Source organism: Mesocricetus auratus, unplaced genomic scaffold, assembly GCF_017639785.1.
Source record: "Mesocricetus auratus isolate SY011 unplaced genomic scaffold, BCM_Maur_2.0 Super-Scaffold_100014, whole genome shotgun sequence".
NCBI classification, from domain to species: Eukaryota; Metazoa; Chordata; class Mammalia; order Rodentia; family Cricetidae; genus Mesocricetus; species Mesocricetus auratus.
The window spans coordinates 20,145,454-20,172,069 of record NW_024429197.1 but is presented as its reverse complement, the minus strand read 5'-3'; the positions used below and the strand labels follow the sequence as shown (position 1 = coordinate 20,172,069).

The 26,616-nt window shown below is 44.5% G+C and overlaps 1 protein-coding gene across 4 annotated transcripts; it reads right to left on the bottom strand.

The window, feature by feature from the left end:
- Window positions 1–56: 56 nt before the first annotated feature.
- On the bottom strand, window positions 57–26,105 carry Cap1 (cyclase associated actin cytoskeleton regulatory protein 1). Of its 4 annotated transcripts, none has more exons than XM_005084336.4 (13): window positions 25,917–26,105; window positions 13,036–13,160; window positions 12,073–12,173; window positions 10,376–10,453; window positions 8,249–8,392; window positions 8,080–8,165; window positions 6,418–6,523; window positions 5,250–5,427; window positions 3,096–3,280; window positions 2,797–2,920; window positions 2,577–2,659; window positions 2,134–2,277; window positions 57–1,206 (listed from the first exon to the last, which is right to left on the bottom strand). In XM_005084336.4, exons 2-13 carry the CDS (start codon window positions 13,145–13,147, stop codon window positions 1,123–1,125), a joined length of 1,425 nt encoding a protein of 474 aa, XP_005084393.1. In that variant the 5' UTR covers window positions 13,148–13,160; window positions 25,917–26,105; the 3' UTR covers window positions 57–1,122. The 4 variants fall into 4 exon arrangements, with proteins under 4 accessions (XP_005084393.1, XP_005084394.1, XP_005084392.1 ...); XM_005084337.4 differs by having other exon boundaries at window positions 13,036–13,157; XM_005084335.4 differs by having other exon boundaries at window positions 25,936–26,105.
- Between the last annotated feature and the right edge of the window lie 511 nt (window positions 26,106–26,616).

Sequence of the window (26,616 nt, the reverse complement as noted above, 5' to 3'; positions counted from 1 at the left end):
TTTTCAGTATTTTTTTTTTTACATCTCAGTACAGATCAGGTGAATGAATAACTGAACAAGTTTGGTATTAACTTTATTCTATTTTCTGTATAACTTTAAGTACATAAAGGTTTATTTCCACAGGCCTCAGGAAATGGGCAGAAGTCACAGGACAATCTCTCTTCCCACCAAAAACAAAACAAAAATGTTGCATATTTTGGTCAGTGTGTCCTAGAGGGAGAGCTGGGATACCATAGCAATGCTGTGCGGGATTCCTATGTAAATGAAGACCTAGACAGCCTGCGGCGGAGGTCTTAGTCCTGCTCAGGTGCCCACAATGAGGCCCTACACTGAGCGCTGCAGGCAGGCAGGCAGGCAGGAGTGGAGCCATGACAGGCATCTATCTGGCAGGGAAGAGAAACGCCAGACTCCTTGGAATGGTGGTTGCTTTTTCTTTTGTTTGTTTGTTTGTTTTTGAAGTTGTCCCCATGGGAACCAAGGTAGTCATGTGGGAGGGGAGTGAGACTTTTTTTTCTCAAAAAGGGTACTGCTACTCCAGCTGAGAGCGGAAAGCCTACTACTTTGTCGTCGAGGCTGACCCAGGATGGAATGCAAAATGAAGGAATGCTTTTAGGAAACAAGTCTGCTTGGAATGCTGAGTGGCAAGCCTTAGCCTTTGGTCCAGTGCAACCCTGGCCTCGCTTCTCAACAATGAAAAGTTAGATTGGTTAGAGCCTTATGGAGTCGCACTGGCTCCTGCTACCTCCATGCTCGCTGTTAGATTAACATGCATTCTGACCTGTGTGTTTCCAGGACGTTTTACCCCCAAGGACTGTTTGTTGGTAGAATGACCCCCAAAGATGAAAGCTTCAGTGCCCCAGTCTGGGCCTGCAGCTCTTAAGCACGGACTGTGGTGCAGCTGCGCTGTGCGGAGCAGCTACACTTTCCATCGAAGATCCACTGACCTGCTGTCCCGCCCCAATCTCAGCCTGAGGTATATTCAGTGAAGGCAGGTAGCTGGGCTTCTCAGAGCAGAGAAGCAGTTTAAGAGCAGAAAGGTAGAGGAAATCTAGAAAAGAACCGTCTCCATACAGGTGTATCCCATGCTGTGAAGGAAAGGGCACAGGACCCACTGGCGTTTGCTTATCCAGCTATTTCCGTCACTGTGGTGACCAACTTCTGCCCATTCCACAAGGTCTTGAACTGCTCAGGGACTGGAAACTCGTTCTGCAAAAAAAGAGGTGACAAGCTGTTGGGGGTAGAGATGGCTCTTGCAGAAGACCTGGGTTTGATTCCCAGCACCAACGGGGTGGCTCACTTCTGTACCAATTTCAGGTGATCCGGTGCTCTTCTGACCTTAGGCACCAGTCACACATACGGTACAACTGCATAATGCAGACAAAACACCCAAACACATGAAACAAATCTTAAATAACAAACTTAGGAGGTAACTAACACATTGGAATCCTGCCTATAAAATGAGCTGGGACCGGTTCTATTTCACACTTCTGCCCAGGTTTGGCTTCCACTTAACCTTGAGAGCAGTGTAGAATGGAGTGGGACAAAAACAAGCCATGCTGTGCTGCTCAGTCGTTCGTGATCTATGATCCTGACAGGTCTAGACAGCCCTAAACACCGGCTTGATGAGGGCAGGACTGTTTCTTAGTGAGCTAAGACGGGCAGGAATGACCCTCCCCTTGGAGCCCCTTAACAGGACCACCTGGCTTCTGCGTCATTGCTGGGATTTACCTACAGAATGCCAAATGTCTATCAAGCAGTTTTCTCTAATTCGAGAAGTCTTTGGTCCCCATTTCAAGAGACAGGGTCTTACTACATAACCCAGGCTGGCCTCAAACTCAAACTCCTCCTACCTCTGCCTCTTGAGTGCAGGGAATACAGATATATACCAACCAACAGGCTCAGCTAAGTTCTTGTTTTCACTGTCATATTCCTCAGGGATATAGCTTAGTTGATATAGAGTGCTTGCCTAGCATGCAACAAAGCCCTGAGTTCAATCTTCAGCAGCAAATAAATAGCTGCTATATGGTTATATCCCAGCACTTGGGAGGCAGAAGCAGGAGGATCATCCATGAGCTCCAGGGAGGGAGGGGGGGGAGGGAAGGGGAGAGGGAGAGAGAGAGAGAGATTGCTTACAAAATCCCCGCCTTCTGTAGGAATGAGGACATTCATCTCAGAAGATTTGGCACTGACAATCTCACAGTCCAGGGAGTTCTTGCTCAGGTAAGCATGGCAGCCATCTGTTTTGTTAATGGAAATGGTTGGCACTTTTCCCATCACCTGTAGAGAAAACCAAGACCCCTCAGTTCCAGCAGGTAAGGGTAGACTAAGCTGTGGAAAGAATGTTCGCTATTTTAAGTGATTATGCTACTTCACAAAAGCCCCTCAGCGCACAGCAGCTGAGAAAATGGTGGGCCGGACAGGAGAGTGCCCTTAAAGAGCCAGCTTCTGCCACGTCCAAGCCAGCTCAGCTTACAGACTTTGGAGAATCAGATTCCTGCCCAAGGAACATCTGTGTGTCTGCTGTGTCTCAATTGATTCCTCAGGGACCAAAAGGAAGAGCCAAGATATCAAGTTACCTGAACTTTGACATCTCTACTATTGATTATCTCCACAATGCCCACCACGTCATCAAACACCAGCCCAAGCTTCTTACAGTTATCTAGGGGAAGAAAGGAAGCAGGTCAGCAATGTAACTGCAAAGGACAAGAGGTTAAGAGTTAACAAAGAGGTGGAAAATGGCTCTAGCCCTCTCAGGCTCTGGGTCAGAACCTGCCTAGGACAGCAAGGAGGACTCACCTACTGTAATGGAGTTAATTTTGCCCTTGATTTGCAATGTTGTGTTGACACACTTGTATATGTAAGCCACCTGCTTCAGCTCAGTGTCATCAATCACTAGGTTGGAAACGTTCTCCTGGTTTTCCTGATGAAGACACAACCCAGGATTCTTACCACAAAGCACACATCAACAAAAACAATGCCTCACTCCAAACTTTTGTTCTCCACCATAAGCCAGACCCTACACTCTTAGCTAAATTCTGAGTAAAGCACTGCATTGTTCCTATTCCTCCTTCCCAGGAGTCGAAGTTTTAACTCACCACTCTCCACTTCTTGCCTTCCAGTTCCAGCAGAGCTGGCTCCTTCTTTGGGGCTGGTTTGGGGGAGGAGCTGGTTTGGGGTTTTGGTGCAGAGAATGGTTTGGGGCCACTCCGAACTGGACCACTCTGAGCTTTCAGGGCAGGGTTCTTGTGAGTCTTCATGTCATCAGATACATGTTTCAGGGCTGTAAGAACACACAACTACCTTGTTCCTGTTCTGCACACTAGAGCTTTGGGTTGAGGCAATAAGCAAGGTCTGCTATCACTAGTCCTAAGCAGAAACTTTAAGAACTCACTCTTGAGAGGTCATCTTGCAAGCAACTTTGGAGAAGTGCTTTTATCCTCTATTTTATATGGTTTTATTAAAAACAAAACAAAAACAACTATGTGTCGAAGGTGAGGAAGGACAAGAATATGTGAATGCACAAAAGCAGATCTAGAAGGGTATGTCTCAAATATGTGCACACAGAGTATGTATGTATATCATAATAAGAGGGGGAAATTATGTCACAGTTAAGAAAATTGGGTAAAAAAAAAGTCTCCCATAGAGTAACCCCTCCTAATCAAGTGTCAGCATTTGAAGACCTACTTTTTTGTTACTAGGTATTAATTACACACAATAACGGGTTTCACTGTCATATTTCATACATGTATAGAATATGTTTGATCACATTCACCCCCATTACCTCCTCTTGTCCCCCTCCACTCCTGCTGCCCCCATCCTTTCCCCACAAACCCCTTCTACTTTCATGTCCCTGTGTGTGAGACACAACGAGCTTCATCGGGCTTTTATAGAAGCATGAGTAAGAAGTTATTTGTTGGCTCTCTTCTGTGATAACAAATTTGATGGATGTAGTTATTTAATATTCAACTTTCTAAAACGTTTTCATGGTTTTTTAACTTTTTGCGGGGGGGGGGGGGGGAAGAAATACAGTCTTAGTAAGCAGGCTGGTCCAAAGTATGCTGACTACTTGAACTAAAATTGAGGGTCAGTTTTCGCTCTACCACTAATTGTGTTTGTGATATATTTATTTTTGGAGTAGAAGCTGTTTTGTGAGGGACTTACACCTGGTGGGAGGATGGTGAGATCTACCTTCCTCAGCTGGGCTGGTCTATGCACTCCGCAACTGCTCCAAGAGGTAGTAGTTACATACTAGATTGTTTGTTCCTTAAACATTACATGGTTCCTTTGCTAGACAAAGTATATCTCAGGGCTGCACAGTATGCCATCGAGAGGATACACCACAGTTAACAGCCATTTCCCCTAATGCTGGGTTATTTCCCTAACGACACCACTAATGACTTCTACAAATAACAAGGTAAGGCTGTTCTGTTTTTATGAGTACATTCTTACTCAAGGGTTGTACAATTTAGAATTCCACCAGCTAGGTATGTTTACTTCCTCTGTAACAGTAGGTCCTTCTTATGCAAGTTTCCCATGTAACAAATCACATCCTCTGAGGAGTTAGCATCCCAACACGGTGACTTCAGAGACCATGTGGTACTTGCTATGTGGCACAGGCTCCGGGAAAACTGTCAGCACTGAGTTGGCTAGGAAGATGCCCTGGACATGCTACTTAACGACTTCCACCGTCATTATCCATGTTCAATTTCTATTCACTTATTTTTGCATTTATTATAGGGGGAGAAGGTAGTCAGAGGACAACTTTTGGGGGTCAACTCTCTCCTTCCATCAGGGGTTACACTCAAATCATCAAATCAGGCTTGGTGGTGAGCTCCTTAACACACTGAGTTAGATGTTCTTCTATTAAGAATTATTAATGTGGTAGGAGGGACTCATCTACAATGTGCATGTCAGGGTGAATGGACAACTCGATAGTGAGTTCTCTTTTCATTTTTGTGGGTTCTAGGGATCGATTACTACGCTTGTGCTGCAAGCACCTTTCCCTACTGAGCAATCTCACTGGTCCTTCAATCACAACTCAGTTCAAGTTTGATGTCCCTTTGGGTAACTTAAAGGCAAGTGGCATCCCAAATTAATGTTCCCACATGCAAGCCAGGGTTCTGGTTTAGACTAGCTGTGGTGTCTAGTTGATGAAGTCTAATCCAAACAATTTGCTTTAACAACTGCTTCTGCCAAAACACTCACCATGTGTGATGCTCTCCCCCTGATTAATCTGTGCAAATACTCACCATGTGTGATGCTCTCCCCCTGATTAATCTGTGCGAACAGTGCTGAGCGGGAAGCACAGTCGTCGGAGCCGGAGCTGGTAGGGACTGGGGGAGGAGGTGGGCCTGGTGGGGGAGGAGGTGGGCCTGATCCAACAGACGGTCCTGATGGCAATCCACTCAGTTCTTTTGCCACAGGCCCCTAAACAGGAAATGCAGGAAATACAGTCATCCTTCTTTATTTGCTGTGTTCTGTGTATTTATTATAGCATTCAGCTTAGTAATTTATAGTAAATAGGGGTCTGTCCTCATATTTTTTACATTTAATTAATTTTAACTTACTTTTTTATTCTATTATTTATATGTATGGATATCTGGGCTACATGCATGTCTGTGTACCACATGTATACCTGGTGCTTGGGGAGGGCAGGGTGTATTGGAGTTATAGACACTGTGAGTTGCCGGGTGACCCTAGGGAATCGGCACCAGTGCTCTTAACTGTTAGGCCATCTCTCCAGTTCCCTGTCTCCCCATTTTATTTCTTTAGATTCTAACTGGCTGTGATATGGGTTGATGTACTTATTTATACATTTTTTTTTCTTTTTTGAGACAAGGTCTCATCTATCCCAGGCTGGCCTGGAATTAGCAGAAGAATGGTCTTGAAATCCTAATCCTCATGTCTCAAACTCCTGGGATAATACGTGTGACATCATGACTTGGGAAGTAAGACCAGAGCTCCTTGCATGCTAAACTAGCACTCTACCAACTAAACTATATTCCCAGAGCCTTGTATTGGAGGGAGAGAGAGAGTGTGTGTGTGTATGTGTGTGTGTGCTCGAGCACTTGCATGTTCACATAAGAGAACAGATGCATATTTATTATCTGTAGTTTTTAATTCCTTAAAAGCAGATAGCATGACTTATTCATCTGTATCTGTCCCCAACACCAATCATTACCCCTGACCAGCATTTAGTGAAACTGACTAGAATTCAGGCCTGGGGTGTACCTCAGTTGAAGTGTTTGCCTGGTATACATGAAACCCTTGGTTCAGCCCCCAGCCCTCTTTAAAAGCTGTCATGGTGGGATGTACTTGTAATCTTAGCACTTGGGAAGTGGAAGCATGGGGATCAGAAGTTCAAAGGTCATCCTGGAGAGAGAAAGAGAGGAAGGAAAAGAAAGAGGTCTCACTAACCGTCTTGCTCCAGGCCAGGCTAGTGGTGTGGAATTCCTTGATATAAGCCTGCAGTTCTGTCCATATACTCAAGTAAGCTTTGACCCAGTCCACATGCTTCTTATCCCTAGGAAGATGAAAAAAGATTTTCAGAGTATGACAGTAACTTCAGACACCACCGCCCACCCATCCCCCGCCCCCACCTATGGGCTCACACCCTCCTGCTGGGGCATTTCCCACAATGGCAGCTCCCTGTTATCAACAATGTTAATTTATTTTATGTGTATGAATGTCTTGCCTACAAATATATCTGTATACCACGTGCATGCCCGATGCCAGAGGAAGCCAGAATAGGGTGTTGGATGCCCTGACCGGAGTTATACATGGTTGTGAGCCTCCACATACATGTTGAAAATCAAAGCAGAATCTTCCCCAAGAGCAGCTAGTGCTTATAACTGCGGAACCATCTCTCTAGCCTCTCATCAATGATGTTTTTCTTTAAAAAAAAAAAAAAAAAAAGGACACAGTGTTACATATCTTAATCCAGCACTTGGGAGGTAAAGGAGTTCAATGCCAGCCTGATCTACAAAATGAGTTCCAGGAGAGCCAGGGCTATGTAGAGAAACCCTGTCTCAAAACCAAAGAAAAGGGAACAATCCAATCAGTGTTTATTATAGAGGATACATTTCACTATGTCTAGAATAATCCGGTCTCTTTCTAAATGTTAGCTGGAAGACTCTGTGATTACTTAGCCCAAGACCTAGTTTCATCAGCTTCAAAATGATAGGGTAAATTCCAAGTAGAGTATGGGTAATTCCAGACTGCCAGAAAGAGTAAAGAAAGTGTGTGGTGTTGTGGGACACACTTCACACAAATGAAGGTTTATTTCGTACACAGCTAGTCAACAAACGTCTACTGACTGATCCTGGTCTGGATAGTTACAGGGCTAAGTAATTATAGTCACTCCAGCTCAAAATTAGCAATGGAGAAGTCACTTGGGACTAGCATGATTATGTGGCTAAAACACAATAACTCCCTTACTTAGGAGCAATGTTGGCTAGGCAGCCTTACTCTCACTTTACCTGAATATGTAAATAGCAAGGTAATTTTCTAGTTAAGTCCTATTGACCCTTTTGCCATAGTACCACTACTGAGACATAGCAACAGAAGAGCAAAACCTGATATGAACATCAACTTTGGAGGGCTGGAAAGATGGTTCATTGGTTAAGAGTGATGGCTGCTCTTCCAGAAGACCCAGAGTCAATTCCCAGTACCTACGTGGTGACTCACAAAATCTGTAACTCCAGTTCCAAGAGATCCAAAGCCCTCTTCTGGCCTTTGAAGGCACCGGACACATAAAAAGTGCATAGATTTACACACAGGCAAAACACCCACACAGATAATAATATAGTAATTAAGTGGGGTGGGGGGCAACTAAAAGGGCAATAATCCATGTTACCTCCAGCGTAACCGCTAAACCTGGAAGATTAAGGACTAGGAAACTGAAGAGTGTCTACCATTCAGAGTGGGAAAAAAAAATGGAAGCAGAAATAGTTCCTGCTTACAAATGTACTTTCTATGACCTAGATCCATCAAGCTTCCCACACAGAACCAACACAGAAACACTCCAGAGAGTAGCCAGCTGCGTTTGTCCTGTCCCACCCGGGGAAAGGCTAGACTCACACATCTTTGTACTCCTTGAGGACTCGGTTTGTGTAAAACATGGCAGCATCAGTCATCTCTTTCACAAAGGGGCCAGGTTTTGCAGCCTGTGGAGGAAGAAGCAGTTGGTGACTGAGAGCCTCTACAGCCATAACTGCTCGCCCTTCTTAGTCCTTCCCTTCCGTCTTACCAGAGCCACCCAGCCCAGGGCCTGGATGCTTTCACTGACAGCTGACAAATGATTGAAAAACTTGCTGCCTCGGTTCTTCTCCCGGAAGGTTATAACTTCTTGAATCTGCTCTGAGATAGGTGCCAACAAATCAGAGAGCTTATTCTAGGAGAGATGGGAAATGTCTGTGGTTAGTACTTCTACAAAGGCTACATGCGCTGATCAACTCTTGATTCTGAAGGCAAGCTTCTCCCTCTTTATGGAGACTGTCTATGTAGCCTAGACGCCAGAATACTCCTGCCTCAGCTTCCCAAATGTTGAAATTATAATCATGTGCCAAAATACCTGATAATGCAAGAATTTGTTCTGGTCTACAATGAGCACACAGGTAATCTCCGTGTCCCTCCTGCCATGAATCACATGACTAAGATATTGCTCACATCCTTCTTCTGAATAAAGTTTCAACTCCTCAGGAGAGAATTTGTGCTCAGGACCCATATTCTATACCAGAAAAGCCACCATTCAGGCCACTTGTCTCTCTTCTGACCCGCTAATAGAAGATGCCACTTTATTTTTGTCTCTTATGTTCTTTTTTTCCACAAGCTTCTATGTCATGTGTCACTATAACCAATCTTGGCACCTTACCACACACTACACTGTAAAGTATCACTAGACCCATGTATGTTCTTCCTTTCCTTTGTTTCTCGATGAGAGTCTTATGCAGCCTAAGCTAGTCTTTATGCAGCCAAGGATAACCTTAAACTCCTCCTGATTTTCTGTCTCTACCTCCCAAATGCTAGGATTAAAGGCATACTAACAAGCCTGGTGTGAATATGCTTTTCTTTTTCTGTTAATTTTTTAAGGCAAAGCCGGGCGTTGGTGGCGCACGCCTTTAATCCCAGCACTCGGGAGGCAGAGGCAGGCGGATCTCTGTGAGTTCGAGGCCAGCCTGGTCTACTAAGTGAGTTCCAGGACAGCCTCCAAAGCCACAGAGAAACCCTATCTCGAAAAACCAAAAAAAAAAAAAAAAAATTTTTAAGGCAAGGTCTTGGTCTGGGTTCTCCTTTGTCCTTAATGCACCCTGACTCACACAGCAGCTGCTGAATAGAGATCGGGTGTCAAATGCAGTCAGTGATGCTGTCATTCCAAGCTGCTTAGCAAAATGAATGAACCTCATGTTTCCATGTGTCAATTCTCCCTTCAAAACTAGGTTTCCTAACCATGTCAGTTCTCAGATCCTACATACACACACAGTCTAACAAGAAGTGTGAAAACTTCTTTTCTAAAGGACTAGTCGGTAAGCATGTGTTCCCAGAAAACTTCATTTCCATCCAGGTGGTGGTGGCGGCCCAGGCCTTTAATCCCAGCATAAGATAGGCAGAGACAGGTAGATCTGTGAGTTTGATTCAGCCTGATCTATAGAGCGAGTTCCAAGACAGTCAGGGCTGTTTCACAGAGAAAACCTTGTCTTGAAAAACCAACAACAACAAAAAAAACTAAACAAAATACAAAAAAAACCTTCATTTCCATTCATGGGGAGCAGGTCAGATTGGCTTGCACCCTGTGGCTTTGCTAACCCTTGGGGAAAACACTCTCATCACTCAAGACATGTATTTAAATTACCCTGAGTTGTTTTTACGCTACTTAGGCATGACTGGGTCAAGCATTTTATTTTAGCTTTAAAAGGAAGACCTGCTTTATAATCATCTATGACTAGGAAAGCCTAAGACAGAAGAATCTTTCCTTCTGAGAAAACTCTCCACATCTTGTAGCACAAAAATTTGAAGTAGGAGTCGAGTTAAAGGGAGACTCCGAGATCAGTAAAGGACACTGAGAGTTCCAGAGGCTTGAGCGCTCGCTCCACCACAACCTTGCCCACTCATCATAAAACACAAGAGCCACCTCTTTTTGTTAACAGAAGCAACGTCCCAGGGGCAACTCATGTTGTGGACACAATGACAGAAAACAAAAGCCAACAGGGCCCAGTGAGTACCCAAGGCACATTCCCAAGAGGACACATGATGTGGAATGACTATATATTACTATGAGTATGATAGGTCTATTATAGCATGTTGTGACAACCTCATGGAAATTTCTCAGTTTGTCTTGAGCATCAGAACAAACTAAACCATCTAGTAATGAACTTACACCGGCCGGCTGCTGGCACTGAGAAGCTGTAACCAGGAGAGCTCGCTCCAACTTCAGGCCTGTGTGGACCATCTCTGCCTGCAGGAGAAAGCCATCAGCTATCCATGACATGACAACTGGAGAGGTCCTGATAAGCATAACCCGAAACTTCCATGTCCACAGGCCCTAGCGGGATCCAAGCCCTCCACACTGTCTGCCTCATGAACTGATACCAGAATCACATTTACTATTGTTCTTGTTGGAACGAACTTTCAAGGACAAACCACCAGAACTGGAAATGAGGTCAATCACAACTTGTCTTAGGTGAAGGCAGCTTAGCGAGTTCATAAGAAGTGTTTTAGGATTTGTTTGGTGAGGGGCTTGGGATAGAACCCAGGGCTCTATGAATGCTAGGCAAACGCTCTACCACCGAGCTAATAATACATCCCACCCTCACATGAATTTGTTGAAATTTATTTTTGTTTTTATTCATGTGTCTCTGTGAGCATATACTTCATTGCGTACAGATCCCGATGTAGCTCCATAAGACAGTATCACACTCCCTGAACTGGAGTCATAAATGGCTGAGAACCACCTGAAGTTAGCACTGGGAAGAGAGTTCAGGCCATTTCCAAGAGCAGCATCTCTCCAGCTCCTTATTTTATTTTTGATGTTTTAAGATGGTGTCTCATTTTATAGCCTACCTAAGTAAACCTTAGAACTGTGGCATCCTCCTGCCTTCGTCTCCCAAGACTAGGATGACAGGTGAGCGCTACCACATGCAGCTGGAGTTGTACTTTCAAAGATAAAAGTGACATATGTTTTGAAAATTTTTTCAAGGGGCTGGAGAGGGCTCAACAGTTAAGAGCACCAGTGGTTTCTTCCAAGGGAACCAGAGTTAATTCCTAGCACCCACTGTGGCTCACATCATCTGTAACTCCCACCTGCGGGGGATCTGATGCCCTCTTCTGGCCTCTGAGGACACTGTGCACACCAGTGGTATGAAGACATGCAATGCAGGCAAAACACCTGGACGCATAAACTTTTTTAAAATCTACAGAACTGTCCGAAGTAAAAGATATACCATCACTCCCCCACCACTTTAAAGTCCCAGAACTGCTCAAAATTCCTTAGAGCTCTCATACCCTGCCAACAGCTAATATATAAGGGGCTCAGGGCCAGTTGGAAAGATCCTAAATATGGTTACTATTTGTAAATGATCATTCAGCACACCAGCAGGAAGGTGCTGGGCCCTAAGAGACGTAGAATGTATATGTGAACGTGGGATGCATGTGGTAGGGACAATGTAGGAGGCAGTCATGAAGACACGTGGGAGGACAGGCATCTGTCACTGCTACACAGGGGACTAAATGCAAAAGGAACCCATATTAGCATAACTAATAACTATCAAGCATGCTTTTATAAGTGCTAAGTCAGGACAATGATTCTTTTGATAAGCCACCCTCCGCTTGGTTATATAACATTAAGACTGCTAGCACATTCTTTACTCCAAAGATGAACACAGCTGTATTTTACTAACAAACGAGCTTTCTCATAAAAGAAACATATAGAATATGTAATAACAACAGGAGGCCTAGAAAAATGAAACCATTTCCAGGCCTGGACCAATGAAGACAGAAGGAAAGGAGTCTGGAGGCTCCCGAGGAGGGCTCCTAAGCTAGGGGTGAAGGAAGGGAAAGAAAGGCCCCCATCCTTACATGTTTCTGCACGTCTCCCCCAATCTCCTTACTCATCTTCAAGTACTCTGCCACGGGATTGGCAAGCAGCGAGTCAAAAGCCTGCACATATGGAACTGCTCCTGGGGAAGGCAGACACACAACAAGAAAATTCAGTCATGCAGCACAAGGATTAAAAACATCCGTGGGTGATGTGTGGGCTGGCAAGTATGTGGACGTCAGAGGACAACTTCAGGTCTTGGTCCTTGCCTTCTGTTTTGACACAGCATCCGTTCTCATTCACGACTGCACACGCCTGGCTGAGGAGGCCAAGAGCTTCCAAGGAGGCAGCCTCCTGTCTCTGCCTCTTCAACACAGGAGCACCGGGATCACAGACACATGCTACTGTGTCCAGCGCTAAGTGGGGTCTGTGGATCTGAACTCAGGTTCTCAAGCGTGTTTGGTGTTTGGCAAGCACTTAACCTGCAGAGCTATCTCCCCAGATAGGAGATGGTTCTTGAAAAGCAGAACGCCAAGGAGACATAGTGCAGCAGTCGGACAGCGGAGCTCTGCCTCTAACATCTCCACTCACTGCTTCTGTGACACCCGTACTCTCCAGGCTTAATGTTCGCCACCCATAAAGTGAGAATGCATGTGATGATCCTCCAGGATTCCTTTCGGCTTAACCATATGTGTCTGTTACTGTATATGCAAATGGTCAACTGGCCAAATCATTTAGAAATAAGGAACTTTAGTATCATTTGTTGTTTGACAGAATGACTAAAGTCATTCTGATAAAGGACAGGAAACAGCACACAAGCAGGAAGTTCTTGTGTTAAAATGACTTAACCACACATAAGCTTCCCTGTGCCAAGTCATTTCCTTCCTTATCTGCTCACAGGAGATGAACTACCTACGTTAAGTCTAGGAGGTGAGTTCCACGTTCACCAGGACGCAAAAACTGAGGCAGGGACAACACAAGGCGCCCCGCTAGGTCTGGCTTACCTTTTGAAGGACTGTCTCCGTATCCACAGTGCATATCAGAGGTGTGTGACACCGCCTCCAGGCGGCCCACTGCCCTCTCCAATCTTTCTACAAGATTTTGCATGTCAGTCATAATGTTCCACCTGCTGAAACAGATCAAATGGCATGTGTTATTTTAATATGATACCCACATGGAGTGAGGAGGATGCCAGTTCTGTGGAACAGGATAATTTAGTAATAAAATACAGTGGAAAAGTCATCTAGAAAATTTGCAAAACCATACAGACTTTATTATATAGGAAAACTACTCAGGAAAAAGTGTTCACTAATGCAAACCTAATTCAAATGCCTACTAAGTACTTAGTATATACTAACAAACGTTTGTGTGGGAATTTAGAATTTACAAAGTACGTATTTTCTCAGATTAAGCCTCCCTACAACTATTTGGGATAATTAGTATATTCCTTTTGGGGGATGGGAGGATGAGTCCAAGTCTTCATCAATACTAGGCAAGCACTCTACCACTTAGTCATACCCTCAACCCATTACTATCCTCTTAAAGATAGACATTTACTTTTCAGTAACATTCAATGACTTGTCTCTAGTCACACACCAGTAACTACAGAAGCCAACATTCAAATCTCCAAGCTTTATGTTCAATGTGGTTTCAACCCTGCCCCCAACTTCCTGCTGTCTGCAATGGGACATCACATACCAGGATAAATACCATCCTTGCCAACTTTTTATTAAAGGTGAGGAAAGGGTACTTAATGTGTATCCTAACAACCACCCAACAAACAGGGAAAAAAGCTGAAGATGACATAAGTTGCAGACAGAGTGGCATGGGGTTTCAGAGAAGGGCTGTATGCATCAGCTGGGAGGATCAGATGAGGGGATCATGAATGAAGCTGCCATCTGAGCCAGGCTCAAAAGAGAACGGGTAGGGTATGGATATGCAGCCAGGAAGAAGACGGCAGACCTGAAAGCTTGTTACAGACTTGTCAGAGCCTCTTACTGAGCCAGCCTCATTCACTATCTTAGCTCCTAAAGAAAGTAAGCTCCAAGACAGGAGAAAGGGTTGGTTATCTAATTTGATTCTACTCTACTCTTCCATCTATCTAGATCACTCACTACCTGGAAGGTTAGGTTGAAGGTGTGCAGTATGTATTTATGAAACCACAGGGAGACAAGGGCTCTGACAGTTGCTCTAACTACACACCCAAGTGTGAAATGTTACCTATCTGCACCTGTATAAGGTAACTGTGACTGCAGAATTTCAGTTAAAGCCTTGATTTATATTCCGATTCATCAAAACATTAGGTAGTTCAAATAACTGAAGCTGACTTCCACACAATGATAGATAGCAAGCTGATATCTCCTCTACCACACTGGCCTCCCTGTGCAAGAGATAAGCAGCTCACTAGACAATACAATCCCTGTTCCTTCTTCTCTGCATGCAGCTCCTATCTCTGGACCTGGTCACTTGTTACCAAATATTATTTAAGAGTGTTAGTGAGAAAAAAGTAAGCCTGAGAAATCAAAGCAACCTTTATGTTTCCTGACCTGAAGAAGCCTAACCCTACTCACAAGCAGAAGAGACCAGGGACAGCAGACACCTACTCTCCCTCACGTTAGCAAAAGCATCAAGCAATAGCCATCCTGCTTCCCTGTTCCTGGGCACTGGTCGGGGCACTCACATATAATCCACATTATAAATCTAGGAGAAGAAACTAAACCCCAGTGCTATCCTCCATGCACAGCACCCAGTTGTACAGCATGCGCTGTCCCACACAAAGGCAGCCAGTGAGGCCTACACACAAACTGTACATACTACCACAGCTGTGAAAACTAATTTCATTTAATTTCAAGATTTGCTTTTATTTTACATGACTAGGAGCTTTTCTTATAAGTGTGTCTGTGCACCGTGTATGTAGATGACCCACAGGCCAGAACAGGGGGTCAGATCTCCTGGAACTGAAGTTACAGATAGCTGTGAGCTGCCATGTGAGTAGATAAATTGAACACAGGTCCTCAGGAAGTGCAGTCAGTGCTCTTAACCACTGAGCCATCTCTCCAGCCCTGAACACTCATTTTAAAAGTTCAATAATAGCAGCTTTAGAGGCTGGAAAGATGGGTCAGTGGTTAAATGGGTGTACTTCTCTTTTAGAGGACCTGAGTTCTGTTCCGAGCACCACTTCAGATAACTCCCAATCTCCTTCATTCCAATTCCAAGGGAACTAATAACTTTTGGTCCCTGTGGACACTTATACTCACATGTAGATACTCACACAAATACACTAATTTAAAAAATAAAATAAAATCAATCTTCCTTCAACTCCCAAGTTGCTAAAGAAGACTTTGAACTCCTGTCTGTAACTCCCACATGCTAAGATTAGACATGAACCACCCTACCTGGATAAAGCTGCTATTTATAGCTGATCTCCTCCCACTAACCAAATATAGAGCCCCAGGGCCTGGGGGATGTTTTTGTTTTGTTTTGTGGGAATGGAGTGAGACTTGATATGTATGGGAAAGAATGTCCAGAAGCAAAGGGACTGAAAGACAAACCAAATGATACACCTCTCTCCTCCCAAGGGCTCAGATGACAGGTGTGAGCCACCACTTCGGGCAGGACACGATTCTTACCCTATACACACTCTTCAGGGAGGTCATGTCCACTTCGCCCTAGCCTTCAACTGCTGTAGAAACACACCCAACCCACTCGCAAGCACCTATCTCTTAAAAACTTCAGAGCAGCAAGTCCAAGTCAAGCCGTCCTTCTGGGATTCAGAATCTTAGATCCAGCTTCCATTTAGACATCTACCCATGGCTGTCCTGAAGCACCTCAAACTGAAATAGAATTCCTCATCTTGCACAGCAAGCCCTGTCCACACTGTCTCAGTGGTCCAGTACTGCTAGCTAGCAGTTACACAAATACCCAAGCTAATAATCCAGAAACTGTCAGCCACAGAATAGTGAACAAGAATGGTCTTTCTGGTTTGTTTTGTAGAAACAGGGTCTCAAGTAGGGCAAGATGGCCTCAAACTCCTCATTCTCCTGCCTGTAACTCCGAATGCTTCATGAAACACTGTAAAATAAATACACTACAGTTTTTATTTTGTGTATCTCAAGGATAGGTATCCTTCGCCTTCATCCTGACTGAAGAAAGAAAAGAAAAAAAAATCACTAAGGCTTTGCCTTAATTACTGCCATAACTTCCTAGCTAGTCTCCCCTAAGTTCAGCAATATACCATTTCTTCATCCATCTCACAGGCAAATGTAATTAGGATGTATTTTTTATTTTGTGGGGAGGGGTCGAGGACAATTTCCGGGTGTTGATTCTCTCCTAGATAGAAGGTTTTGAGGCAGGGTCTCTCAGTGTTTCTTGTAGTTGCATTGTGTATCTGATCTTTGGTTGATCCTCTTGCCTCTGCCTCCCATCTTGTTGTAAGAAAGTCTGGATTACAGATGTGAGCTCCAGCATTCAGCATCTGGGTGTCTGTTCAGTGTGGGTTCCAGGAATTAAACTCGAGTTAATAGGATTGTGTAGCGTGAGCTTTTACACTGAACTATTGCCCTGGCCCATAAAATTAACATGTTTTTATTTAATACCATTCAGTATTGCCCATAGCATTCAGGATAAAGTCCAAATAAGCCTTTCCATAAAGGCTCTGCATTCTCCCCTGTGCTCGCTTGCTTTAATCTCTCACTCCACCATCTCAACCACACCACAGCAACCAGGACATACTTGTATTTCCATAAAAAGCCATGTCTTCATTTATTAGCTTGGCTGCACTTCGCCCTATCTCAGGAACTCCTATTGCCCTTTAAGACTCAGGTAAGATATTAGCTACCTAAAAACCACGTCCATTTGCTCTTTCATGATACTGTGCACTTATCTCTACCACCACACAGAGACTTAAAATCATTTCATAACCAACAGGCAGGAACTGGTGAGGTAGCTTACCTTATAAGGACACTTGCCACCAAGCCTAATGCCTTGAGTTAGATCCCTGGAACCCACATAATGGGAAAAACACTCCTGTAAGCTGTCCTTTCACCCCCATGCTTCTGCACAGATGGACAAAGAAGCCTGAAGAGGGCGTCAGATCCCCTAGGACTTGAGTATAGACACTCATGAGCTGCTATGTGGGTCCTGGGAGTCAAACCCAGGTCCTCTGGAAGACCAGCTAGTGTTCTTAACCACAAGCCATCTCTCTAGTCCTCTAAGATTTTGACAGGTAGGGTGGGGTGGGGTGTGAATAAACTGAGCCACCTCTCCAAGCCCACTTACAAGCCCATTTATTTTTTGTGGGATCTATGTGAGGCTAGCCTGGTCTATACAATGAGTTCCAGGCCAGCAAGGGCTACATAATGAGACTTTTTCTCAAAAATAATAAATTAAAATTAAAAATAAATCCTTTTAAAAAGTGATAGAAATAGGCTATATTAAAAAAAGAAAAAAAGAGCTGAGTGGTGGTGCACGCCTTTAATCCCAACACTTGGGAGGCAGAGGCAGGCGGATCTCTGTGAGTTCAAGACCAGCCTGGTCTACAAGAGCTAGTTCCAGGACAGCCTCCAAAGCCACAGAGAAACCCTGTCTTGAAAAACAAAAGGAAAAAAGAAAAAAAGGAAAAAAAAAAAGGACCCTAGATTGATAGGGTATGGTGTAAGAAAATAAGGCTGGCTAAGCAAGCTAGGTCAGATATCCAGGGATAGCCAGATAGTGTCTGGCTTGATATAATGATGAAATGAAAAAAGGAATAAAGATAAAGGAAGCAAAGTATTTACGGGTACTATCTGGTAAACGAAACAGGGTTTGAATGAAAGAGGAAAAAGCCAGAAAAAAAAAAAATGAAGGCTACCACAAAGACCTTCTATTTGTTTGTTTGTTGTTTGTTTTGAGGCAGTGTCCTATTATGGAGCACTGGTGGACCTGGAATTCACTGCGTTGACTTGATGGCCTCGAACTTACAGAGATCCACCTCCCTCTGCCTGGACATGAGCATTCAAACTGAATGAAAACTATCAATTAGCCTACAAACAACCCCCTTGAGGCAACTGGGTAACTACACCTAAATTAAGGGCTGGGATATTTTCTCTTAAAGGATACAATAGTTTCCCTGCCCAAAGGGAAGAGGCAAAGCTACCTTCCACAGAATCAGCTTCTGTGGATTAAAAGTAACTGTAGAAATCACCTTCTGATGCCAGAATAGTTCTTTCAGCAGTCTTAGCAACTAGCTGGACAGCCTCTGATCAAGCACCTTCAGTGACAGAGGAGCCTAGACTTCTGAGACAGTCCATCCTATTCGACAGCTCAAAGTATTCCTTATATGGAGTCAAATTTGCCTCCCTGCAACTTCCGCCCACTGCTCTCAGTTCTGCCCTTGGAGGGCATACATATCAAGTGTGAACTAGACAGAACAAGTGTAACTGTGTGGCCCTGACTGAAAGCATAATAGCGTTCAGAGGGGAGACAAAGACAATTCTGGAGTTACACGAGGATGGGACCTCAGAATGATGACGTTAAGGCACTAGCAGGTTCTAACAGGCTCTAGTTAGGGCAAGATGATGTCCATTTTGGATGTATGGAGTCTGAGGAGAAGATGAAGCTTTTGAATAAAAAATGTCCAGGAAGTATTTAGACAGAGAGCCTGGGAAAGGATCAAGACTAGAGATAATGTTTACAAGTCACTGGCAAGAAAAGCTTCATGACATCATCAAGCAGAGTAGAAGGAAACTATGAGCTTGATTCTCCAGCAATTTCTTTTGCAGCCTGAAACCAAGAAAATCTAGAAATGGCCAGAGATCCTTCCTCATTCTGTATTTGCAGAACTGGGGATAGAAACAGGGGACTGGCCTCAGCCTCATACATGCTACACAAACACTGCCACTGAGCTACGCCAGCAACCTCTCAATCTCTTCATTTCAACAACCTCTTGCTATTCTTTAACTCACACAGAAGGCAATGGGCTGGGTTACTTCAGCAGTCCTGGTCATGGCCAAGAGGACATTGAGTCAGTAGTAAGAAATGGTTTCTACTCTGCCCCATCATCAACTCAAATAAAACGGAAATGAAAGCAACCATCCAAGTCAGCCTATATTCTTAATAACCCAGCTGACCTTAAAATGCTTCTCTCTTGGACTTTTCCTTGTAAGCCTGTTGAGATTTTATCATAAGAAAGTAAACTATCATAATGTAGTAAAAGTGATAACATGACGATGGTTACTCAGTGTTCCGTATTTATCTACCCATCTAGAGTGAATGGGTAGTGAATGGGGAACAGCTAAATGCACTGAGGAGAAAAAAAACAATAAAGTAGCGGGTTGGAGAGATGGCTCAGAGATTAAGAGCACTGTTTGCTCTTCCAGAGGTCCTGAGTTCAATTCCCAGCAACCACATGGGGGCTCACAACCATCTGTAATAAGATCTGGTGCCCTCTTCTGGCCTGCAGGGATACATGCAGTCAGAAAACTACATAATAAATACATCTTTTTAAAAAAGAGATTTACAGTAACTATCACATTAAAATGATGATCTTTTCAGCAAATTCCCCTTTTTCCAATTATATAGAAGTATAATTTTTTAGAATGAAAACAGGAAAAACATCTTTAATCCCAGCACACAGGAAGCAGAGGCATGGCTGATGTCTCAGTTTGAGGCCAGCTGATCTATATGAGACCCTGTTTCAAAAAGGGGTTAGGGGATGAGGGCGAACACTATCTCCTGGGATATCTCTTTCAAGCTACCACAAAGTTACATATTAGTTACCTCTATCCCTAACAGTAGAGAAACTCTTAAGGACTAGGCTCTAGACATGCTAATAGGAGATAGTTACATATAGACTGGTGTTATGGTTGGTTTTATGTCAACCTGACACAAGACAGAGTCATCTAAGGAGAAAGGTACTTCAATTAAGAAAAGTGTCTCCATAAGATTCAGCTGTAAGGCATTTTTTTAATTAGTGATCAATGCAGGAGGGCCCAACCCATTGTGGGTGGTTCCATCCCTGGGTTGGTGGTCCTGGCTTCTATAAGAAGGTGAGCTATGGGGCCAAGCTACTGGAGTAAAATAGAAGTGAGGGAGGAGTGATAATATGAACAAAGGAGTCAAGACCATGATGGGGAAGCCCACAGAATCAGCTGACCCGAGCTAGTGAGAGATCATTGACTCAGGTCTGACGAATGGGGAACCTGCATAAGACCAAACTAGACAATGGTGTGACTGGGACAATATATGAGGTCACCAGCAGTGGGTCCAAGATCTAACTCTAATGCACAAACTGACTTAGTGGAGCCCATTCTATATGGAGATATCTTGCCCAGTCTAGACACAGGGGTTTGGGGGGTGAGGCCTTGGTCCTGCCTCAACTAGATGCTAGGACAGACTTAGACTTCCTAGGGGAGGCCTTACCCTCTCAATGGAGCAGATGGGAGATGGGGGGGAAGGAGGAGAGGAAAAGGGATAACTGGGATTGAAATGTAAAAAATAAATTAATAAAAACAATTTTAATTAAAAAAAAAAAGGTGAGCTGAGCAAGCCATGGTAAACAAGTCAGTAAGCAGCATCCCTCAATGGCCTCTGTGTCCGATCCTGCCCACACCAGGATCCTGCCCCTTGAGTTCCTGTCCTGGCTTCCTTCAATGATAGACTATGATCTGGAGTGTAAGGAATATAAACTCCCCAACTTGCTTTTTGGTCATGGGGTTTCATCCAGCAACAGAAACCCTGACTAAGCCAGATGGCTTAACCCAGAAACTAAAGAATCGACTCTGTGAGGAAAGATGTCATCTAAATCTAACCCAAAGGAGGAGCCACTGTTCTTCCCTAAGATTTTGGTTTCACTGATGAAACCAATGGCATTTAGTGCCCAAGTCACTGCCACCTGAGGATTAGATTAAAAGAGAAAAGAAAGGCCTATCGCCTAGGGAGGGAAAGAATCCAACCCAATATCAGTGCTTGTCTCCTATTCCCTCCTTCCATGGTCCTCTATCTGAGACTCCCGGAGTGTTAAGTGAAACCAGTAATATCGCCTACAAGCTGAAGTCAGACTTGGGCACCAGCTGTGTCAGTGGGGTGGGACTAACAGATATCTCTGTGTGGCTAAGGGATCCTCTCTCACTTATACTGAAAAGGGTATTATGAACAACATGGGACTAACAGATATCTCTGTGTGGCTAGGGATCCTCTCTCACTTACACTGAAAAGGGTTATTATGAACAACATTCAGCAGGCCCTTGTTACTTCCTTGTTTATACTGTGTATCGAAGAACTACATGGCCGATTTCTGCCTGGATGGTTGCTCTAATAGAACAGCCTTCTCTGCTCACAGATATAAAGACAGATTCAAAGATGAAATCCATCCTTAGCCATGATTCAGCTACAACTAGAGATATGAAAAGATCTGAGTCTAAGTCTATAATTAACTTAAATATAGGAAATGTAATGGCCTCTAGAGAAAAAGAACTAAAAACACTCTCCCCAAAAAAAAGAACCTCAAACAAAAATAGCAAGGCTGCTTATTCCTTCCATTAAACATTTCAACTATTTTCCAGCCAAATGGAAAAGTTTGGCACATGTCTGGTAATAGAAGGCAAACAAAGCTGCACTGTAGCAGAGGAATATTTTCAGAGCTTTGGCTGTTTTTTTAATTGGGTTTATATAATGGTATATCAAGAGGAAATAGTTTCATGGTGAGTACTAAAGTTATATTAATTTAAAGGCAGAGAAACTACAAGCCTATCAACTCTACAATCCCCATCCACTAGACCCAAGCAAGCCAACTGTATGAAAGGAACAAAACATGAGTTTACATGACCACAGTAACGGGAGAGGCAAATCTGCTAAGCTGCCAGGTAAGCAACACTAACTCTGCTGCTAGTACCTGCCAATCATTGGCCTTTCTCTATGAAAAGATGCAACTGAGGCCGCTGGAGAGATGGCTCAGCAGCTATGAGCACCTGCTGCTCTCAGAAAGGACCCTGAGGTTCCCAGACCCACATCAGGCAGTTCACAACTGTTTGTAACCGGTTCCAGGGGATCTGACGCCACCTTCCGACCTCCAGAACCAGCACGAATGTGTGCATGCATACACTTGGGCACACATACACATAAAATAGAAAAGTAAGTGTTAAAAAAAAATAACTGAAATGGGGAAGGCAGGAGTGTGGCAAGTTCTCTGAAGACAACCAGGGACTTCCGTGAAAGCACAATAACGTCCTGGTGCCTTGATGAAAACAAATGATTCCTTCGTTGAAGAGTACAAAATGCTTAGAATGTGCTCAGTGCAGCTACAGAGCCTCCTCAGAGATCTTAACTGAGGAAACAAATCCCTGCAGAACCCGTTAGGCTGTCGATTACTCTCATTTACTGTTTGTGGATGTACCCATACCACAGTGTGAGAGTGGAGGTCAGAGGACAACTTGCAGGAGTCAGTTCTGTCCTTCCACCAGGATATGCCTCGGGTGGTCACGATTAGCAGTAGGGGCCTTTGCATTATGAGCCATCTGGCCAGCACCTATGAAGTTGTCTTAAGAAGTTCTCCACCCGGCTGGGCGTCGGTGGTGCACACCTTTAATCCCAGCACTCGGGAGGCAGAGGCAGTCGAATCTCTGCGAGTTTGAGGTCAGCCTGGTCTACAGAGTGAGTTCCAAGACAGCTTCCAAAATAACACAGAGAAACCAAAAAAAAAAAAAAAGAAGTTCTCCACCAGGAGAAATTCTGTCCTCCATGGAACATTTAGCAATGTCTGAAGACATTTTTAGTTGTCACAACTGAAGTGCTACCAGCATCCAGTTGATGGAAGCCAAGGATGCTGCCAAACATCTTACAGGATGTCCCCGAATGTCAACTGTGCCAAGGCTGAAAAAAACCTGTTCTAATATAAGAAGCATAAGGGGAGAACAAATGACTCACATAAAATGCTAATCTAAATTAGAAAGTCAAGTCTGAAAATTAGTTTAGGTAAGTGTCTGAGTGGAGCTGTGCTACAGCTCAGTGGTAGACAAGTACAAGGCCCCGGGACTAACACTCACCACTTCCAAACAAAACAAAATATAACACAATACAGCACAATACAACTGTAAGAGTCTGGCTGTGGGGACATGGTACATTGGAAAAGGAATTTAGATTTGATTTTTTTTGGGATTTTGAAGTCTGTGAGAATTAGGCAAATGATGGAACAAAGGATGGAAAAATGATTAATTTTAAAGAACTTTAATAGATTCACTATGGTTCAGAAACTGGGATATTAGGTATAGAAGAGAGGTTAATGGTAGATAAACTGATGATGATATCTATAAGAATAATCACAACCTCTGGGCGAGATCCAGTGTATGGTCATCAGATTTCAAACCTCAACATTAAATTTCAAACCAAAGGGTTTTACTTCCAATAATACTCTGTATTTGCTTTTCTAAGCAAAGTAAATCGTGTACTTATTGTTTCACAGAAAACCAAAATGAAGAAGTCGTACCTTCAAATGTCCATTCTCTGTTTAAAACAAAAAAAAAAATTAACTAAAAAATGCATGCACTACCAAGAACATGGACGAAAAGGTCCCCCTCAGGATGGAAAATTTCACAAACACTGCCTCCTCCATGCCAGATGCACTCAGGGAGTCTATAGTGCTATCTACCTCTTGGTCTGCACGGAAGTTATACTTTTATTGCTAGCATTTTTATTAAACTTCTCTGAGTCATCAGTTATACTCAGTTGACTGTCTGGAAAAGTACCTATAGAAAGCTCTTCATGCTGGACTACCTATTACAACCCGATTAGCAACTGACAACTACAAAATAAAATCCAAACACATCTGGATTAGATACTAAAAGCCCCTAACAATCTGGCAGACACCGCCACCCCCCAGTTTCCGCCAAACTCCTGGTTTGAGTACTTCCCTAAGCAGTACAGACCAGGCCCTCTTCTCCTGTGGGCTTGCAGTCTGCTCTGGCTGGACCACCATATTAGATGGCTTGGCCTGGGTGGACTACAAATGCTTGGAAGGCTTCAGAGTTTGTCTGCTTTGTCCCTCCACAATTTTACTCCTCTTTCCAATGAGCCTTTTATATTCCTTGTCTGAACCGTATGTACCACCCAGCTCCTTAGGGCAGAACAACAGCCATTTCAAGACTACAACTACTTCTTCACTCCCATAAATAACAAGGCCCAGTTCCTTGGATTCCAGCCTTGATATTTGCCCCAGGCTAGCCTTCAACTCGTGATTCTCCTGCCTCAAACTCCAGGTGCAACAAGACATGAACTACCACATATGGTCAAGTTTCCAGTTTAGTACTGTTCAAACACAACCCCTCCTGGTCATTTCCACATCCCTCTCTAGTTGAAGCCATGGCACAGCAGCATCTTTTAAATACTGATCTACTCCAGTGTCTGGTCGCTTCCCATTCGCCAAGTGAGAAACCCCACAAACCCTTCAGAGCTTCCAGGCTAAAATCAAGTTCTTTAGCATGCTTCCAAGAGCCTCCATGGCTGACTCCACCACTTCTCCAGGTATTAATACTGGAACTGCAACAAGGCTGACTAGCCATTGTCTTTCCCATGGCCAGGTCTCTATGTCCTTCCACCTACAGCAGTCTCCGCCTAGAAATCTGTTTTCTAGGTTCTTTACATGCCTAAGGAAATCGTGAAAGACTTAAGTCTTCCATTTCTACCTAGAAGTGTGCCTCAGATATTTCTCCTCTACGCACTCACACAAAGCATACATTCAGTCATCCTGAACTTACTGGCCCCTTCTCATGCTGTAAACCCCACAAGTGTATTGCTAGCTACAAGGGCTAAGTGCCTCATCTAATATGTGTTTCCCATAGTAAGGTCCAATGAGTGCCTAGCAAATGATGAACGTGCTGTCCTAACCCTGGAGTTTCACTGCAAGGGAAAGCAGTACAAAGAGCTACAGCTTACAGTTCTGATACTAGCCTCTGTCTAAAACATTCTCATTCCCTCTTGATCTTTCAAAATGTTTCTGACTCTCTGGCTACATCCTTCCACAGCAGCCCCCTCACATTTATAGCTACTTCCTTAACCGTCTTCGCAAGGTTAACTCCATGGAGGCAAGGACTAGACTTTTCAAAGCTGACACAGATCTTCCACAGCGCTGACACAGAATAAACACAATTTTGTTCTACGTTGATTTTAATCCCGTGAGGAGAGTAAACACCTCCACTTGAAAGATGAGTAAAACAAGGCATAAAAAAGTTAAATAAGGAGTCCTACGGCTACAGGGACTGCGCAACTGGGTCAGACCCAACCTGAACCATCTGATTTCGGATCCAGAAGTCAACAGTGCCTCCCATAAAGTTAGCTGGACTTCTTCGTAACAGCGGCAGTCTAAGAGTAAGGCGAGCTCTCTGAATGTAAACGCAGGACTTACTGGACTATTTTAAACTCAACAGGCATTCCAAAAAAATTTTTTTAGTTCCACATAGCAGGTAGCCTTTAACCAACCTGCAACTACCCAGATCAAAAGACTACCCCCAAGTTAGAGTAGTTCCCAGGAAATGAACATGGAAAGGATCTGGGACTGGAAACCTCTCTCTAAAACCGGACTCTTTTCTTCTCCGAGATCAATTTACCCATCCGTGCAATGGGAACGAAACCTGATCAGAAGGAAATTTTAAGGTCTCCCAGAGTCAGACCTCAGCGGACGCTGATAGGCAGAGCTGTGAAATCGAAAGGAAAGTGGCTTCCCCAGAATCTCCCGGCTCAATCTGGTACCCCGGCCCCACCTTACGAGACCGCACCCAGGAACCCAGGATCGCCGAAGAACCTCTGCCCTCTCAACGGGGCTCCCCATACACGAGTAAACTAGCAAGGCCATTACCAACGCCAGGAACCGGTGGACCCCAAAGACCACCCCAATCCTTAACCAGACACCAACCCTCACCTTAAGAGTTCCGCCTCACCTCCGGACTGCGATCAGCCGCTCTCCACTTCCGGCAAGAACCGCCCAGCGGTCTTCGCGCGACCCACTTCCGGGCCCTCACTGGGCGCGGCACCCCCACCGGAAATGAACCGCCGGCTGAAACGCTAGCCCCGGAGAGAGGAAGAAGTTTGGCCGCCCGGCTCGTGACTCCGCCTTCATTCCCCGCCACCGGAGAGATTCTGGCCTAGGAACGCTTGGGGAAAGGGCTCCGCCCCCAAGGCGGGGGGTGACTGGGAGAAGGGGCGGGTTTACGGATTGGTCACGCCCCGAGGCTCAGACCAATGAAGATCTGGAGTCCCCTCGCCAAGCCCCTCCTCTGCAAAGGAGGGCAGATGAGTGGCTGCTTCTCCTGTCAGTTTGTGCTCAGTGTCTGAGGCTGGTCCATGTCTAACCTCACTCCGGAAGCGGCTCAGGGAACAACAGTAACACTGAAGGTTCTGAGAGGCAGCCTCTGACGGTGGGGATCGGGGCCAAATTCCGCCCCTCGCTGGGCGTACAAGCCTTGGTTTCCCTGTCTGTGGTGCGGAAAAGCACTGGATTCACAGAGGCTGAGCGTAGCAAGCCCAACTTTGAGCGTTTAGGCAAGCCCGCCCTTGCTCGGGTCTGTGGCTAGGGCTGGGAAGGTGGAGAAAACCTTCCACTCGCGCCCCACTTCCTGTTT